At 39.1% G+C, this 18,383-nt stretch overlaps 1 protein-coding gene and 1 long non-coding RNA gene across 4 annotated transcripts in view; one reads left to right on the plus strand and one right to left on the minus strand.

Moving 5' to 3' along the window:
* The window catches only part of LOC115745878 (heavy metal-associated isoprenylated plant protein 3-like), a 19,413-nt gene continuing 1,030 nt past the window's right edge, over positions 1-18,383 (plus strand). The window contains exons 1-3 of one of the 3 annotated variants that reach the window (XM_030681495.2): positions 1-11; positions 17,303-17,383; positions 18,049-18,302. In XM_030681495.2, coding sequence (XP_030537355.2) covers positions 17,323-17,383; positions 18,049-18,302 — 315 coding nt within the window. In that variant the 5' untranslated portion in view covers positions 1-11; positions 17,303-17,322. Of the gene's footprint in view, positions 12-16,869; positions 17,008-17,247; positions 17,384-18,048; positions 18,303-18,383 lie in introns of those variants that run through there. The other 2 variants (XM_030681494.2, XM_048282267.1) reach the window with 2 other exon arrangements.
* The window catches only part of LOC125315917, a 23,176-nt gene continuing 21,744 nt past the window's right edge, over positions 16,952-18,383 (minus strand). The window contains exon 3 of the long non-coding RNA XR_007199203.1: positions 16,952-17,096. This is a non-coding gene — a long non-coding RNA (uncharacterized LOC125315917). The remainder of the gene's footprint in view (positions 17,097-18,383) is intronic.

Consider the following 18,383-nt stretch of genomic DNA (forward strand, 5'->3'; position numbering starts at 1 on the left):
CGGCGACTCCTAGCCTAGCCTCGATCGGGGCCGGTGACGGTTCGCCTGCCTCGCTCGCTCGAGGCCATGCCCGGCCAAACTAGATCCGGCAAGCTTGGCCTCCCTCGAGGCCTGTGATCGTCAAGCCTTGAGCTCACCTCACTAGGTGACTGCCGTCGCAGAGGTCCGCCATTGGCGGAGGAAGGAGCAGCAACAAGCCGAGGAAGCAAGTGGAGGAAGGAGGAAGAAGAAGAAAAGAACAAAAAATATACATTAAAAAATTTGAATTTGTAAAAAGTTTTAAAATTGAATTTTTAAAAAATAATTTTAAAGAAAAGAAGTGTGAAAGAAAGGAGGAAGAAAATGAGGAAAATGTTTTCCTATTCTCAAAATGAGGAAATCATTTTTCATAATTTTAGAAGATTTTTTCTGTTGATCGGAAAATATTTTCCGTTGGCCACTCATTTTCCGCTCCCCAAACATCGAAAATTAAGGAAAATGTTTTTCGAGAAAATATTTTCCGTGAAACAAACGAAGCCTTAAATCCGTTTTTTTTTCCCCCTCAATAAGGGTTCTATGTGGGTCGGGTCACCCAAAAAAATTACCCTTTGCAATTGGATGGGGTTGGATCGAGTCCAGTCGGATATTAGGGAGATGGAGATTCAAATCGAATCGATCCACCGACACCCCTATGTCTTATTGCTATGAAATTGGCAAAATGATGTTTAAGTCGTATATTGCAGTAATGATTTTCTGTAACGATATTATCGCGCGATTTGATAAAAATATCTTTAAGTTCTCATGTAGCTCGCAATTTTTATTTTTTTTTTGTAGTTGATGTTGGCGAAGTTTTTTTTTTTCATGAACCATTCTGTAAGTACATTCCATTATGTTTGTCGAATTGGCCAAAGATAATAAATGATGATGCATCATAGTAATTAGTAGATAACAAAATTGTATTTTGTTCGAAAATCCTACTCAAAAACTTATAAATTAATGCGTGACGAGAGATCATATATATATATATATATATATATATATATAAACAGCATATAAATAATGTAAATTAGTAATATGGGATATTTAACACTTTTTTTGTCGAACATTTTTTTTCGCGTATTGTGTAAACGACATGGGGAACTTTGCAATTCATGGTCTATTTTTGGTTAAATTTAATTCATGATCCGCGTAAGTCCGTTTCCTAACCATTTTTGGATAAAATTTTTATCGTATTCTTGTCATTTTCTTAAAACTCTGTGCAAGACGTAGATGTTAAAAAGCATACATATGCATCTTTTCATAGTGATGCTAATTCAATCAGTCGTCTCATCTATCGACGGTTAAGTCTAAAACTTCGTTTATTTCGCAAGAAATGAATGATCTGAAAATTATCGGTATCGCTTACAATAATGAACGAGCGGAATATATTTTCATTACTGACGAAAATCGTTTGGATACAAATTGTTGTTGGTATATTTTTCATTAACTAACTATTTCAAGCAAACGCAACTTATCACTCTTAAGAAAATGTTTTTTCAAAACATTTATTTTTCTGTAAGGAAATCACAATTGCACATTAGATCGACATTGTAACAATTCTTTAATTCTTTACCAACAACGAACAGAAGATTCAAAATGAAAAAGAAAAGTCTGGAAGCGCTGGCCGCTGGGAGATTAATCCAAACGAAGTGCGCGTGACATGAATGGAAAAACTAATTAGGCGTTGGAGGAGGGGAGAAGGCGTGGGGGTGGGGCGTGGGGCGGAGGGTGGCGGCCAAGGGGGCCGTGAGCGCCAACCGCCGTCGTATTAGTCCATCTTCACGGCGGTTTCCCTCAGCTTCCGTGAGCGCTGACGTCATCGGAATCAGGGGCCTACTCCCCAATCAACATCTTGAAGATGTGACGCCCACCGAGCTCCCCGTACACGCGGGTGTAGCAGAATATCATCTCTCCACCGACCCACGCATTCCCCTCTTTATTGTCGTGACTCTGCTCTGGCGCTGATTCTCTTGATTCTCGCTTTTTGAGTGTTCCCTTGTTTTCAAATTATCGTCACAAGACAGAAACGTTTGCGATCCATGTATGCGGTGCAAATTTCTTGATCAATATATTTATTCCATACCTGACCCGTTCTATATTACTAAAATACTTTTATGGTAGGTCGAGGGTCGCCGGCCCTCTTTGTGGCAAAGGAGGGTCGGCGTCGGGGGCACCAGTTCTCTCTCACTCACTCCCCAATTTATTTTCCTATCCTTTTTTATTGATTCTTTCTCATTTTTTCCCTGAAGCATTTTCTTTTAAACTTTGCACTGCATGCGTTGGTCCGATTAATTGCTAAGGGTGTGTTTGTTTTGGAGAAAACTTAAATGATAAGGAAAAATACTTTTCGGAAAATCACTTTTCAGAAAAATAGTTTGTTTTCCTTTGCTTGATGATATTTGACTAGAAATGTTTAATGGTGTTTGGATCTCATTTGGAAAATGATTTCAATCTCACTTAATCTCAAGCCGAAAAAAAAAAAATCGTTTTCAAATTTATTTTTATTTTGATTTTATTTATCTTATGTTTTTATTTTTATTTTTTATTCTTCTTACACTTTTCGAACCTCTTCTCCTTGTTCTTTGTCATTGACGATAGTTTCTGTATCTTCTCCTTCATCGTCGGCGCAATCGGCGTCGCTTTCTTACTTTTCCTCTAGTTATCACCATCGACGTTGCTTCGTCTGGTTGTAAATCCATCTTATCCTTCGACTTCGTCCATCTTTCTCTTCCAACCCTTGGCTTTCTACGCTTCGTTCAGCCCTCAATTTGACGTCTTCTTCTTTCTCAGGCACTTGTGTATCGACCACAAATAGTAGGCCCGACGATCGGCCACATGAGATCGAGCCTTGCCGGCCTCGGACGAGCTTGAGCTCGTCAAATATGACGAGGCCTGGCAACTTGTGAAGCAAGAAGGAAAAAGAAAAAAAAACGGATGGAAGTATGTTTTTTAAAAAGTGTTTTCACCTTTTTATATTTAAGAATTTATTTTTCTAATTTTATGCATGAATATTTTGTTGACCGAAAAGTGTTCTGTGTTAATTAAGTCATTTTCGGCGAACCAAGCGGGTGAAAGTCCAGAAAAATAGTTTCCGAAATACACTTTCAACCAAACAAATGCATCCTAAGGATCGATTGACTGACACAGTGATTAAGCACTTGATTTTGAATACATAAAGGTCCCCTATTGAAAAAACAACGTCGTCCATTCATAGAAAGGTAATATTTTCCAAAAAACAAAAACATAGTTAATAAAAGAAATATCTAGTGGGGACAACGTAGCCGCACTGTACCTCAATGGAGCCGTCAAGTCTTTCAATTAATAGAGTGGGGGCGATGTAGCCGCACTGGACGACCTTCTTGTTTCTACAGGGGACCTTCTGCATTCAAAATTCAAAGGACGTAATTTGGTTGGATAAGGAACCATCAAGTTCTTGCATGGCGGCCGAGGATGTTTTCGCTCGCGTCCCTCAAGTTTGTCGTTTCGTTTCACTCGAGATGGTGTCTTTGACTGGGGATGAAACCAAGCACTCCTGCGGAGACATTGAAGCTTTTTAGGGTTTCTGAGAGCTTCTCTTACGAGCATGCCGCAAAAGCGGAAAAAGATATCCGAACGAGTATGCTCCCGAGAATCGTGCAGAGTCATGGTCAAAATGACATTTGGCTTCGTAGTCCTGCTTTCTGAGGTCAAAAGATTGGAACTCCTTTTGTCGATATCAACGACGGAGAAGGACAAGACGGTTTCGAATTCCTCCTTGCTCCATCGCTTAGCATGTCTACGGATGCATCGGATCAAGTCGAATAATGTCAATCCATTTAGCAAAATTTGGACACATGGGTTAATGAATGGATCTTTAACCCATGTTTGACACCTCTCTAAAGACCTGAAAATCGAATGTGAAAAGCTTCTCGTGGAAGCCTTACATTGCTTCTGTGTGAGTGGAGTTGGTTTGATAAATCCTTAAGAACTAACCGGCACAGTGGTTAAACACTTAATTTTGAATACGGAATATCCCATATAGAGATCACAAAATAGTCCTAAAATTATTGCATAACGACAAATTTAATTATAAACATTTCAATTGTGCCAATTTACTCCTAAATCTTTTGAAGATTTTTTAATTTAATCATAAAGTTAAAAGGTTTAGTTTATGATGAAATTGACACAATTAAAAGGTTTAGGACTAGATTGGCAAGTCGTCATAATGTTTAGGATTAAATTGATATAATTAAAAGGTTTAAGGCCGAATTGGCCGCCACATAATATAGGTTTAAAACTTTCTGGACAATTTTTCCTTGAAATCACAAGGTCGTCCATTCATGGAAAGTTTGGGAAATCATTGTTTAGAATGACAAAAGAAGACTAATTTTTATGGGCAGAACATGTCTATTGTTATTATTTTATTTTCTTTTCTTTTGGGTCCATATATGGAAAGTCCGTTTTGTGCCTTCTAGTTTGCTGGTCAAAAGTCGGTCAACTTTTGGTCAACTCCATTTCAACCGTTTTTTTTTTTTTTCTTTGAAATTTTAGGAGATGTCAACATGTGTCCTCATCTTAAATATAAAAATTTGAAAGTTGGAAAACATAATTTATATTCCTTGCTTTACATTTTTATATTTCGTATTGACGTTTCAATATGAACGTCTTGAAACTAGCATGTGTTATGTCTTATGCCCCAAACGTCCTCGGTGACGATTGGCTACTTTGACATTTTGGCCTTCGCCTTTGACAAGTATGTCAATTAATGGGCTACTTCTCTTTTATCCGCATGTCAATCATTTTCTAGAATATTTCAGTTGTGTTGACTATCGAGGCTTAGACCTATTGTGGCATAGGTTAATGAAAAGAACCTGAACATACACCTTACCAAAAAAAAAAGAACCTGAACATACATATACGTAAAAGAACCTGAACATACATATACGTACTTTTGCTATTAGGGGTTATCGGTTCTCAATCCGATTGGCCCCACTCAAGAACCAAAAATCGGAGTGATTAGTTATTAGTAGGGGGTGAGCAACAAGGATCTTAACTTTAATATATCAATTGACATTAGGATTGTGTTTAAGAAATAAAATAAAAAAATCTCTGGAATCGGAAACCGGGCCGAAAATCACCAATTCCAATTTTATGGAACTAGGAACCGATTCGGCGCCTTTGGGAGCTAAACCGGACCGAACCGGTCGGGGTAGTTCCCGGTTCGATCGATCTGTTTTGCTCATCCCTACTCTACCTGGCTTCTTAAATAGAACGGTCCATTATATTGGCACGAGGCCTCTTTAGCCATTCGATTTTGTACATGAGATCCATCTTTAAGTATAAATAACTTATCCTTGATGTGTCATAAAGTTTACACATGTATGAAGTTTCAAATTGGTGCACATTTTAGACAGGCCATATATTTCGATGGGTACCATCTGATCCGAACGACTGGGAAGTCTCAAGATAAAGATATAACGATGGCTTCTGGTTTTAAGCACAATTCATTTACATCTCACTTCTTAAAAACCATAATTTACAGCTGTAACATTATTCTAAAAATTTTAAAGGATGTCATTAGCCTCTCCATCCTCAAGAAACCACAAAACATCCTGCCCGCTGACATTTCACCAACCTCATGTCCCCAATAGCCAAATCCAACACCAGCCAAAAATTTATCCAAAAAGTCCTAAATTTATTACACTTTTGCCAATTCGGTCATAAATCGTTTATTTTTGTTAATTGAGTCCTAAATCTGTTCACTTTTTATCAATAAGTCCTATTAGCCAAAAATCATTGACGTAGATCCTGGCCTTCTTACATGGCACGACTAAATGACGTGGATAATTGTTAATAATATCTTAATAATTTTCCAATTTTTTGTTAATTTTTTTCATTTTTTTTTTCCTCTATTCTTCTTTTCTCAATGGCCTGGCAAGGGTCACTTGGCCCTCATCGGTTGCAGGTGAGGGACGCAACGCCCTCGCTAGCCCCAAACGAGGGTTGTAGCCCTTGCCCAAACCATCGTGGCCGTGGACAAGGCCGAGATTATCTAGGCCGATCCGAGGCATTGTGGCTCTCGCTGGCTATCGGCAAATTAAGAACCAAAAGATTATCCCAAAAAATTTAAAATTAAACGGATTGACTCAATTGGCAAAAATTGAAATGATTTAGATCTCAATTGCCAACCACAAACGAGGGTCGTGGCCCTCGCCCGGACCATCGCCGCCACGGGCAAGGCCGAGATGGTTTGGGCCGATCCAAGGCATCATGGTCCTCACCAACAACCAGTGAATTAAAAGGTGAAAAGATTGTTCCAAAAAAATTAAAATTGGACGGATGGACTCAACTGGTAAGAGGTGAAAGGTTTAGGACTCAATTGGTAAAATTAAGAGCTTGATATCTCTACTGACAAAACTGCAAGAAGTTTACAAATTTTTGGATAATTTTCCCTATCCACTATGGTATAATTTCCTTGTTCTTTTTGCATCTGCTGTAGGGCATTTGACTACTCGATGGTCAGCCAACATAACAAGGAATGAGACATGAAAATTTCAAGTGAAATGCATCGGTGAAGAGTGAAGAAAGCACGAGGAAGTTTCAAATTCAGTTTTGCATTCTGGACTGAACAAGGACAGGACTGGAGCTTCCAAGACGACGAACTTTTCACGTGTTTCGTGTCATCGCCCCATTTTTGCCGCACATTATTGGGTGCAAGTCCAAGTCCAAAGGATGGTACGCAATTTGCATCTTGGCTTGCATTGAACATGTGGGATTGTTTATTGGACCGTGTATCATCCTCGCAAAAATTTGGGTCGAGAAAAAAATATATCCACGCTGTTAAAAAATTGAAAAATGAAAAACTTGATAACGCGACCGACTAGATCCGAACCTCTTTTTCTTCGATTGGAATTCTATGCTCCCAAAGTAAAATTTTTCCTAGATCTTTCGTCTTTACCATCTGTACCTACCTTTTATTCAGGGAGCGAAAAAGAATCGCTCGATTCGAAACTCGAACGGAACCGGAAATTTCGGATCGAGTTTCCTTGTGGTTCAGATGGCAAGTGAAACAAAACTGACCGGAAACACATCGTGGAGACAAATTGCATGTCATTTGTCCATCTTGGCCATCAGCGAAGAGCGAAGAAAATACGAGGAAGTTTCGAATTCTGTTCTGCGCTCTGGATTGAACAAAAACAGGACAGAAGCTTTTTTTTTTCTTTTTTGTTATATAAACCGAGGGACAGGACAGGAACTTTAAGGACGACAAACTTTTCATTCCACTATTTGATGTAAATACAACCCTAAAGGACGGTACTGAATTTTACACATGAGTTGCGTTGAACATGTGAAATTGTTAATTGGACGGTGTATCAACATCGTTAAGATTTGGGGTGGAGACAATTATGATGGTTGGGTGGTTAAAAAGTTAAAATACAATTAAAAATTTAAAACCCGACACTATTATGCTCCATTTATTTCGCGAAAAATGAGTTATTTTTGAAAAATATTTTCCGGAAAGTCAATTTCCAAGAAAATGAATATATTTTCCGGTGTTTGATTGAAATATTAAAAAGACTAGGAAAATATTTTCTATTGTATGGTATGGAAAATTAAATTAAATTTTCCTCCATGCACTTCATTCAATAATTTTTTGTTTTTCCCTTTTTTTCATATTTTTAAAAAGAATTGAATTTTTTAATATTTAAATTGTTTATCTTTTTTCCTTTTTTCTCTTTTCTCTTTTCCTTTTTTTCTTTTTAATGTTTTTCTCTTTTTTCAATTATTGTTTTCTCACGGTCGCCGACCACGAAGACAAATGGCAACCTATCGCAGGTAAGGACCGGCCTCGCTCGAGGCTAGCAACCACCGGCCTGGACTCGTGCGAGGCCGGGCGAACCGCCCGCGACAGTTCGCCTAGCCTTGACGGGGCCGATGACGGCTCGCTTGGCCTCGTACGAGGCCGGCGACTCCCGGCCCGGCCTCTATCCGGGCCGGTGATGGTTCTCCCGCCTTGCTCACTCGAGGCCATGCTCGAGCGAACCAGATCCGGCAAGCTTGGCCTCCCTCAAGGCCTATAGTCGTTGAGCCTCGAGCTCACCTCACTAGGCGACCGCCGTCACCGAGGTCCACCATCGGCGGAGGAAGGAGCAGCAACAGGCTGAGGAAGCAAGTGGAGGAAGGAGGAAGAAGGAGAAAAGAGAAGAAGCAAAGAACAAAAAAGAAAAAAAGAAAAATATATATACAATAAAAAATTCGAATTCGTAAAAAGTTTTAAAATGGAATTTTTAAAAATAATTTTAAAGAAAAGAAGTGTGAAAGAAAAGAGGAAGAAAATGACGAAAATGTTTTCCTATTCTCAAAATGAAGAAATCATTTTCCATAGTTTTAGAAGGTCTTTTTTGTTAATCGGAAATATTTTCTGTTGACCACTCATTTTCCGCTTCCCAAACATCAGAAATTAGGGAAACTGTTTTCCGAAAAAATATTTTTCGTGAAACAAACGATGCCTTAGATCCATTTGTTTCCCCCTCGGTAAGGGTTCTATGTGGGTCGGGTCACCCAAAAAAATTACCCTTTGCATTTGGATGGGGTTGGATTAAGTCCAGTCGGATATTAGGGAGATGGAGATTCAAATCGAACCGATCCATTGACACTCCTATGTTTTATTGCTGTGAAATTGGCAAAATGATGTTTAAGTCGTATATTGCAGTAATGATTTTTTGTAATGATATTATTGCTCGATTTGATAAAAATATCTTTAAGTTCTCGTGTAGCTTGCAATTTTTTTTTTTTTTGTTTCGTTTGTAATTGATGTTGGCGAAGTGTTTTTTTTTTTTCATGAACCATTCTGTAAGTACATTCCATTATGTTTGTCGAATTGGCCAAATATAATAAATGATGGTGCATCATAGTAATTAGTAGATAACAAAATTCTATTTTGTTTGAAAATCCTACTAAAAAACTTATAAATTAGTGGGTGACGAGAGATCATACGTATATAAACAACATATAAATAACGTAAATTAGTAACATGGGATATTTAACACTTTTTTGTCGAACATTTTTTTTCGCGTATCGTGTTAACGACATGGGGAACTTTGCAATTCATGGTTTATTTTGGTCAAATTCAATTCATGATCCGCGTAAGTCCGTTTCCTAACCATTTTTGGATAACATTTTTATCGTATTCTTGTCATTTTCTTAAAACTATGTGCAAGATGTAGATGTTTCGCTAATACAAACAATAAAAAGCATACATATGCATCTTTTCACGGTGATGCTATTTCAATCGGTCGTCTCATCTATCGACGGTTAAGTCTAAGACTTCGTTCATTTCGCGAGAAATGAATGATCTGTTTATTTCGCGAGAAATGAATGATTTGAAAATTATCGGTATCGCTCACAATAATGAATGAACGGAATATATTTTCATTCTTGACGAAAATCATTTGGATACAAATTGTTGTTGGTACATTTTTCATTAACTAACTATTTCAAGCAAACGCAACTTATCACTCTTAAGAAAATGTTTTCCAAAACATTTATTTTTCTGTAAGGAAATCATAATTGCACATTAGATCGACATTGTAACAATTCTTTAATTCTTTATCAACAACGAACAGAAAATTCAAAACGAAAAAGAAAAATCTGGAAGCGCTGGCCGCTGAGAGATTAATCCAAACGAAGTGCGCGTGACATGAATGGAAAAACAAATTAGGCGTTGGAGGAGGGGAGAAGGCGTGGGGCGGAGGGTGGCGGCCAAGGGGGCCGTGAGAGCCAACCGCCGTCGTATTAATCCATCTTCACGGCGGTTTCCCTCAGCTTCCGTGAGCGCTGACGTCATCGGAATCAGGGGCCTACTCCCCAATCAACATCTTGAAGATGTGATGCCCACCGAGCTCCCCGTACATGCGGGTGTAGCAGAATATTATCTCTCCACCGACCCACGCTTTCCCCTCTTTGTTGTCGTGACTCTGCTCTGGCGCTGATTCTCTTGATTCTCGCTTTTTGAGTGTTCCCTTGTTTTCAAATTATCGTCACAAGACAGAAACGTTTGCGATCCATTTATGCGGTGCAAATTTCTTGATCAATATCTTTATTCCATACCGGACCCGTTCTATATTACTAAAATACTTTTATGATAGGTCGAGGGTCGCCCGCCCTCTTTGTGGCAAAAGAGGATCGGCGGCACCAGCTCTCTCTCACTCACTCCCCAATTTATTTTCCTATTCTTTTTGATTGATTCTTTCTCATTTTTTCCTTGAAGCCTTTTCGTTTAAACTTTGCACTGCATCTGTTGGTCCGATTAATTGCTAAGGGTGCGTTTGTTTTGGAGAAAACTTAAATGATAAGGAAAAATACTTTTCGGAAAATCACTTTTCAGAAAAATAGTTTGTTTTCCTTTGCTTGATGATATTTGACTAGAAATGTTTAATGGTGTTTGGGTCTCATTTGAAAAATGATTTCAATCTCACTTAATCTCAAGCCGGGAAAAAAGAAATCGTTTTCAAATTTATTTTTATTTTTGATTTTATTTATCTTATGTTTTTATTTTTATTTTTTATTCTTCTTACACTTTTCGAACCTCTTCTCCTTGTTCTTTATCATTGACGATAGTTTCTGTATCTTCTCCTTCATCGTCGGCGCAATCGGCGTCGCTTTCTTACTTTTCCTCAAGTTATCGGCATCGACGTTGCTTCGTCTGGTTGTAAATCCATCTTATCCTTCGACTTCGTCCATCTTTCTCTTCCAACCCTTGGCTTTCTACGCTTCGTTCAGCCCTCAATTTGACGTCTTCTTCTTTCTTCAGGCACTTGTGTATCAACCACAAATAGTAGGCCCGATGATCGGCCACATGAGATCGAGCCTCGACGGCCTGGGGCGGGCTTGAGCTCGTCGGATATGACAAGGCCCGGCAACTTGTGAAGCAAGAAGGAAAAAGAAAAAAAAAATGGATGGAAGTATTTTTTTTAAAAAGTGTTTCAACCTTTTCATATTTAAGAATTTATTTTTCTAATTTTATGCATGAATTTTTCGTTGACCGAAAAGTGTTACGTGTTAATTAAGTCATTTTCGGCGAACCAAGCGGGTGAAAGTCCAGAAAAATAATTTTCGAAATACACTTTCAACCAAACAAATGCATCCTACGAATCGATTGACTGACGGAGTGATTAAGCACTTGATTTTGAATACATAAAGGTCCCCTATTGAAAAAACAACGTCGTCCATTCATAGAAAGGTAATATTTTCCAAAAAAAAAAACATAGTTAATAAAAGAAAAGAAATATCTAGTGGGGACAACGTAGCCGCACTGCACCTCAATGGAGCCGTCAAGTCTTTTAATTAATAGAGTGGGGGCGATGTAGCCGCACTGGACGACCTTCTTGTTTCTACAGGGGACCTTCTGCATTCAAAATTCAAAGGACGTAATTTGGTTGGATAAGGAACCATCAAATTCTTGCATGGCGGCCGAGGACGTTCTCGCTCGCGTCCCTCAAGTTTGTCGTTTCGTTTCACTCGAGATGGTGTCTTTGACTGGGGATGAAACCAAGCACTCCTGCGGAGACATTGAAGCTTTTTAGGGTTTCTGAGAGCTTCTCTTACGAGCATGCCGCAAAAGCGGAAAAAGATATCCCAACGAGTATGCTCCCGAGAATCGTGCAGAGTCATGGTCAAAATGACATTTGGCTTCGTAGTCCTGCTTTCTGAGGTCAAAAGATTGGAACTCCTTTTGTCGATATCAACGACGGAGGACTAGACGGTTTTGAATTCCTCCTTGCTCCATCGCTTAGCGTGTCCATGGCTGCATCGGATCAAGTCGAATAATGTCAATCCATTTAGCAAAATTTGGACATATGGGTTAATGAATGGATCTTTAACCCATGTTTGACACCTCTCCAAATACCTGAAAATCGAATGTGAAAATCGAATGTGAAAAGCTTCTCGTAAAAGCCTTACACTGCTTCCGTGCGAGTGGAGTTGGTTCAATAAATCCTAAAGAACTAACTGGCGTAGTGGTTAATAACTTAATTTTGAATACAAAATGTCTTATATAGAGATCACAGAATGGCCCTAAAATTATTGTACGACGACAAATTCAATTATAAACCTCTTCATTGTGTCAATTTGCTCCTAAATCTTTTAACGATTTTTTAATTTAGTCATAAAACTAAAAGATTTAGTTTATGATGAAATTGACACAATTAAAAGGTTTAGGACTAGATTGGCAAGTTATCAAAATGATTAGGATTAAATTGATATTATTAAAAGGTTTAAGGCCAAATTGGCCGCCACATAATAGGTTTAAGATTTTTTGGACAATTTTCCCTTGAAATCACAAGGTCGTCCATTCATAGAAAGTTTGGGAAACCGTTGTTTAGAATGACAAACGAAGACTAATTTTTATGGGTAGAACATGTCTATTGTTATTATTTTCTTTTCTTTTCTTTTGGGTGCATATATAGAAAGTCCGCTTTGTGCCTTCTAGTTTGCTGGTCAAACGTCGGTCAACTTTTGGTCAACTCCATTTCAACCGTTTTTTTTTTCTTTGAAATTTTAGGAGATGTCAACATGTGTCCTCATCTTAAATATAAAAATCTAAAAGTTAGAAAACATAATTTATATTCCTTACTTTACATTTTTATATTTCGTATTGACGTTCCAATATGAACGTTTTGAAACTAGCATGCGTTATGTCTTATGCCCCAAACGTCCTCGGCGACTGTTGGCTACTTTGACATTTTTGCCTTCGCCTTTGACAAGTATGTCAATTAATGGACCACTTCTCTTTTATCCGCATGTCAATCATTTTCTAGAATATTTCAGTTGTGTTGACTATTGGGGCTTAGACCTATTGTGGCATAGGTTAATGAAAAGAACCTGAACACGCATAGACATACTTTTGCTATTAGGGGTGATTAGCTCTCGATTCGATTTGGTCCCACTCAATAATAAAAAATTGGAGTGATTAGTTATTAGTAGGGGTGAGCAACACGGATCTTAACTTTAATATATCAATTGACATTAGGATTGCGTTTAAGAAATAAACTAAAAAATCCCTGGAATCGGAAATCGGGCCGAAAATCACCGATTCCAATTTTATGAAGCAGGAACCGATTCGGTGCCTTTGGGAGCTGAACTGGACCGAACCAATCGGGGTAGTTCCTGGTTCGATCGATCCGTTTTTTTCATCCCTACTCTACATGGCTTCTTAAATAGAACGATCCATTTTATTGGCACGAGGCTTCTTTACCCATTCGATTTTGTACATGAGATCCATCTTTAAGTATAAATAACTTATCCTTGATATGTCATAAAGTTTACACATGTATGAAGCTTCAAATTGGTGCACATTTTATACAGGCCATATATTTCAATGGGTACCATCTGATTCGAACGACTAGGAACTCTCAAGATACGGATATAACGATGGCTTCTGGTTTTAAGCACAATTCATTTACATCTCACTTCTTAAAAACCATAATTTACCGCTTTAAGATTATCCCAAAAATTTTAAAAGATGTCATCAGCCTCTCCATCCTCAAGAAACCACAAAACATCCTACCCTCTAACATTTCACCAACCTCATGTCCCCGATAGCCAAATCCAACACCAGCCAAAAAATTATCCAAAAAGTCCTAAATCTATTACATTTTTGCCAATTCGGTCATAAATCGTTTAATTTTGTTAATTGAGTCTTAAATCTTTTCACTTTTTATCAATAAGTCATATTAGCCGGAAATCATTGACGTAGATCCTGGCCTTCTTACATGGCACGATTGAATGACGTGGATAATTGTTAATAATATTTTAATAATTTTCCAATTTTTTGTTAATTGTTTTCATTTTTTTTTCCCTCTATTCTTCTTTTCTCAATGGCCTGGCAAGGGTCACTTGGCCCTCATCGGCTGCAGGTGAGGGACGCGACGCCCTCGCTAGCCACAAACGAGGGTTGTAGCCCTTGCCCGGACCATTGTGGCCGCGGACAAGGCCGAGAGTATCTGGGCCAATCCGAGGCGTCATGGCCCTCGCGGGTCGTCGGTGAATTAACAACCAAAAGATTATCCCAAAAAATTTAAAATTGAACAGATGGACTTAATTGGCAAAAGGTGAAATGATTTAGATCTCAATTGCCAACCACAAACGAGGGTCGTGGCCCTCGCCCATACCATCGCCGCCACGGGCAAGGCCGAGATGGTTTGGGCCGATCCGAGGCATCATGGTCCTCACCAGCAACCAGTGAATTAAAAGGTGAAAAGATTGTTCCAAAAAAAAATTAAAATTGGGCGGATTGACTCAACTAGTAAGAGGTGAAAGGTTTAGAACTCAATTAGTAAAATTAAGAGCTTGATATCTCTACTGACAAAACTGCAAGAAGTTTACAACTTTTTGGATTATTTTCCCTATCCACTATGGTATAATTTCCTTGTTCTTTTTGCATCTGCTGTAGGGCATTTGACTACTCGATGGTCAGCCAACATAACAAGGAATGAGACATGAAAATTTCAAGTGAAATGCATCGGGGAAGAGTGAAGAAAGCACGAGGAAGTTTCAAATTCAGTTTTGCATTCTGGACTGAACAAGGACAGGACTGGAGCTTCCAAGACGACGAACTTTTCACGTGTTTCGTGTCATCGCCCCATTTTTGCCGCACATTATTGGGTGCAAGTCCAAGTCCAAAGGATGGTACGCAATTTGCATCTTGGCTTGCATTGAACATGTGGGATTGTTTATTGGACCGTGTATCATCCTCGAAAAATTTTGGGTCGAGAAAAAAATATATCCACGCGGTTCAAAAAATGAAAAATGAAAAACTTGATAACATGACCAACTAGATCCGAACCTCTTTTTCTTCGGTTCGAATTCTATGCTCCCAAATAAAATTTTGCCTAGATCTTTCGTCTTTACCATCTGTACCTACCTTTTTATTCAGGAAGTGAAAAAGAATCGCTCGATTCGAAACTCAAACTGAACCGGAAATTTCGGATCGAGTTTCCTTGTGGTTCAGATGGCAAGTGAAACAAAACTGACCGGAAACACATCGTGGAGACAAATTGCATGTCATTTGTCCATCTTGGCCATCAGCGAAGAGCGAAGAAAATACGAGGAAGTTTCGGATTCTGTTCTGCGCTCTGGATTGAACAAAAACAGGACAGAAGCTTTTTACTTTTTTCTTTTTTGTTATATAAACCGAGGGACAGGACAGGAACTTTAAGGACGACAAACTTTTCATTCCACTAGTTGATGTAAATACAACCCTAAAGGACGGTACCGAATTTTACACATGAGTTGCGTTGAACATGTGAAATTGTTAATTGGACGGTGTATCAATATCGTTAAGATTTGGGTGGAGATAATTATGATGGTTGTGTGGTTACAAAGTAAAAATACAATTAAAAGTTTAAAACCCGACACTATTGGATCCGAATTTTTTTTTCCTCGGTCAGGGTTCTATGTGGGTCGGGTCACCCAAAAAAATTACCCTTTGCGTTTGGGTTAGATCCAGTGAGATATTAGGGAGATCCAAACCGAACCGATCCACCAACACCCTTACGTTTTATTGCCGTGAAATTGGCAAAATGATGTTTAAGTCATATGTCAACAGTAATGATTGTCTATAATGATATCATCACGTGATTTGATACATTTCTTTAAGTTCTCATGTAACTTGCATTTTTTTTTTTTTTTTTGGGTTTCATTAGTAGTTGAGGTTGGCGAAGGTTTTTCTTTTTTCTTTTTCTTTTTCTTTCTGCACCATTATGCAAGTACTTCCCACTATGTTAGTCGAATTGGCCTAAGAAAATAAATGATGATGTATCATAGTAATCACTTTGTCCAACAAAGTTGCATTTTGTTCGAAAATCCCACTAAAAAACTTACAAATTAGTAGGAGATCATACATATATAAAAAATATATAAATAACGTAAATTAGTGATGTGGGATATTTAACACTCTTTTTGTCAAACATCTTTTTCACGTACGTCTAAACCACACGTTGAACTTTGCAATTGATGATTTTTTTTTTTGTGGTCCAATTTAATTCATGATCCATCGTATTTTTTTTTCTTTTTGTTATTTTCTTAAAACTGTGTGCAAGACGCGGGTGTTCGGCTAATACGTACAATAAAAAGAGTACATATGCATCTTTTCACAGTGATGCTATTTCGATCGATCATCTCATCTATCGACTGTTTAGTATAAAATTCTATTTATTCCGCAAAAAAAATGAATGATTTGGAGATTGTTGGTATCGCTCATATTAATGAACGAACGGACGGAATGTATTTTTATCACTCACGAAAGCGTTTGGCTATAAATTATTGTTGGCATATTTTTCATTGGCTAACTATTTCAAGCAATGCAACCTATCATTCTTAAAAAAAAATTCTTTTTAAATTATTTTTTTCTCGTAAAATAAACGGAGATTGAATACTGATTAGATTTGGCATTTCGGTAAGGAAAATATAATTGCCCGTTAGTATTTAGGTTTTTACTCGACGGCGTAACGATTCTTTTATCGACAGAAAATTAAAAACGGAAAAGAGAAATCTGGACGCGCTGGGAGATCAATCCGGATCAAGTAGTGCTCGTGACATGAATGGAGAGACAAATTCGGGGTGGGGAGAAGGGGGCTGGGGACCGGGGGTCGCTTCAGGAGCGCCAATGGCCGTCGTATTTGTCCACCTTCACGGCGGTTTCCCTCTCAGCTTCCGTGAGCGCTGACGTCATAGGAACAAGAGGGCCCCATTCCCGCCCACCGAGCTCCCCCGTACACGCGGGTGCACCAGAATATCATCTCTCACACACACCACCCACGCTTTCCCTGACGTCCGTTACATCGCCCATGGCATGCCCGTATAAATACATGGAGAACCACCTCCCCTTAACCACCCTTCACCAATTCCGATTCAACCTCTTACCTCATCTCTCTCTCTCTCTCTACAGTCCATACTCGAAAACCAGTCGCCTGATTTCTCATCCTCGCAGGCTGAGTTCCGATGGGCGAGGTGCGTTTTCTTTTCCTTCCTTGCCCTCTTTGTTGTCGCGACTCTCTGTTCTCGCTCTGATTCTCTCTTGATTCTCGCTTTTGATCGTCCTTTTCCAAAAAATTGTTGCCAAAAGATGCAACGGGAAAAGGAAGAGAGAGAGAGAGAGAGCCACAGGATTTGGGTTTTGAATTTTTATGCCTCGATGAAGCTCGAATCTGAGTTCTGACCCCTGTGATTTCACGATGGTGGTTTTTGCAGCAAAAGGACGGCGGCCAGAACGACGGCGACAAGAAGAAGAAGGCAGCGGAGGCCGGCGCCACCGTGGTGCTGAAGATGGACTTGCATTGCGACGGATGCGCCAAGAAAGTCAAGCGAACCGTCAAGCACTTCGACGGTAATCCTCATAATCTATCACCTCCCCGGACCAAAAAAAAAAAAAACAAAAGGAAATCATTCATCGTCTGTATGTGTATGTTCAATTCGGTTTGATTGAGAATTTGCATACGAAGTTGTCCTGCCTAGGGAACTATTCGCCCTGCGGATCCATCGTCTGTCAGTTTTCTGGAGCAGTTTCTGGATCTTACCGTCGAATCACGCGTGAAGTCGCTGCAATTAATATAAACTTGGTCTCATTAACAACTATTTTGTTATATTTCTCTAGTGGCCAAAGGCGTAAAATTTGTAATTTTAGTGAATACCACTGAAAATTGTCGGTGATATATTACCGTTGGATCTTAATTTGGAATGTTTATATTTTCAAAATTCAACAAATAAGCATTCTTTAACATTTTCAATTCTATTTCAAAATAAAAATCTACAACTTGTAAGATTATATAAGCTGTTAACTATCTTAACGCCGCCCAAATAAGAATATGAATGATCTTGCCAAGAAATTCACATTTTTTCGGTTAACAACACGAGCACTCATCGTCTGATTGGTCGATGTGATGCTCGCAATCATGCCGTGGGTTGCACTCTAAAACGACGTCGCCGCTTTCTTCGATGGTTCGCCGGAACCGAGTGTGATTGAGCGGGATGATGATCCGATTGTTGGCGCAGGCGTTGAAGACGTGAAAATCGACAGTGTGGCCAACAAGATAACGGTTACCGGCAAAGTGGACCCCACCAAGCTACGCGAGCGCCTGGAGGAGAAGACCCAGAAGAAGGTCGAGCTCGTCTCTCACTCCGCTTCTCCCTCGCCGCCGTCGCAGCAGCCCAAGGGCGGCGGCGGCAGCGCCGAGAAGAAACCTGAAAGCAAGAAAGCCGACGAGAGTAAAAAGAAGAAGAAGGTTGAAGGCGAGAAGCCCAAAGAGGTAACTACTGTAATTCCATCTAGTTTCGGCGGTTCCTAATTAAAAGCAAATTAGCTTACTTGGTATCAGAATTATCGAAAC

The sequence above is a fragment of the Rhodamnia argentea genome, chromosome 7, assembly GCF_020921035.1.
Source record: "Rhodamnia argentea isolate NSW1041297 chromosome 7, ASM2092103v1, whole genome shotgun sequence".
Lineage (NCBI taxonomy): Eukaryota > Viridiplantae > Streptophyta > Magnoliopsida > Myrtales > Myrtaceae > Rhodamnia > Rhodamnia argentea.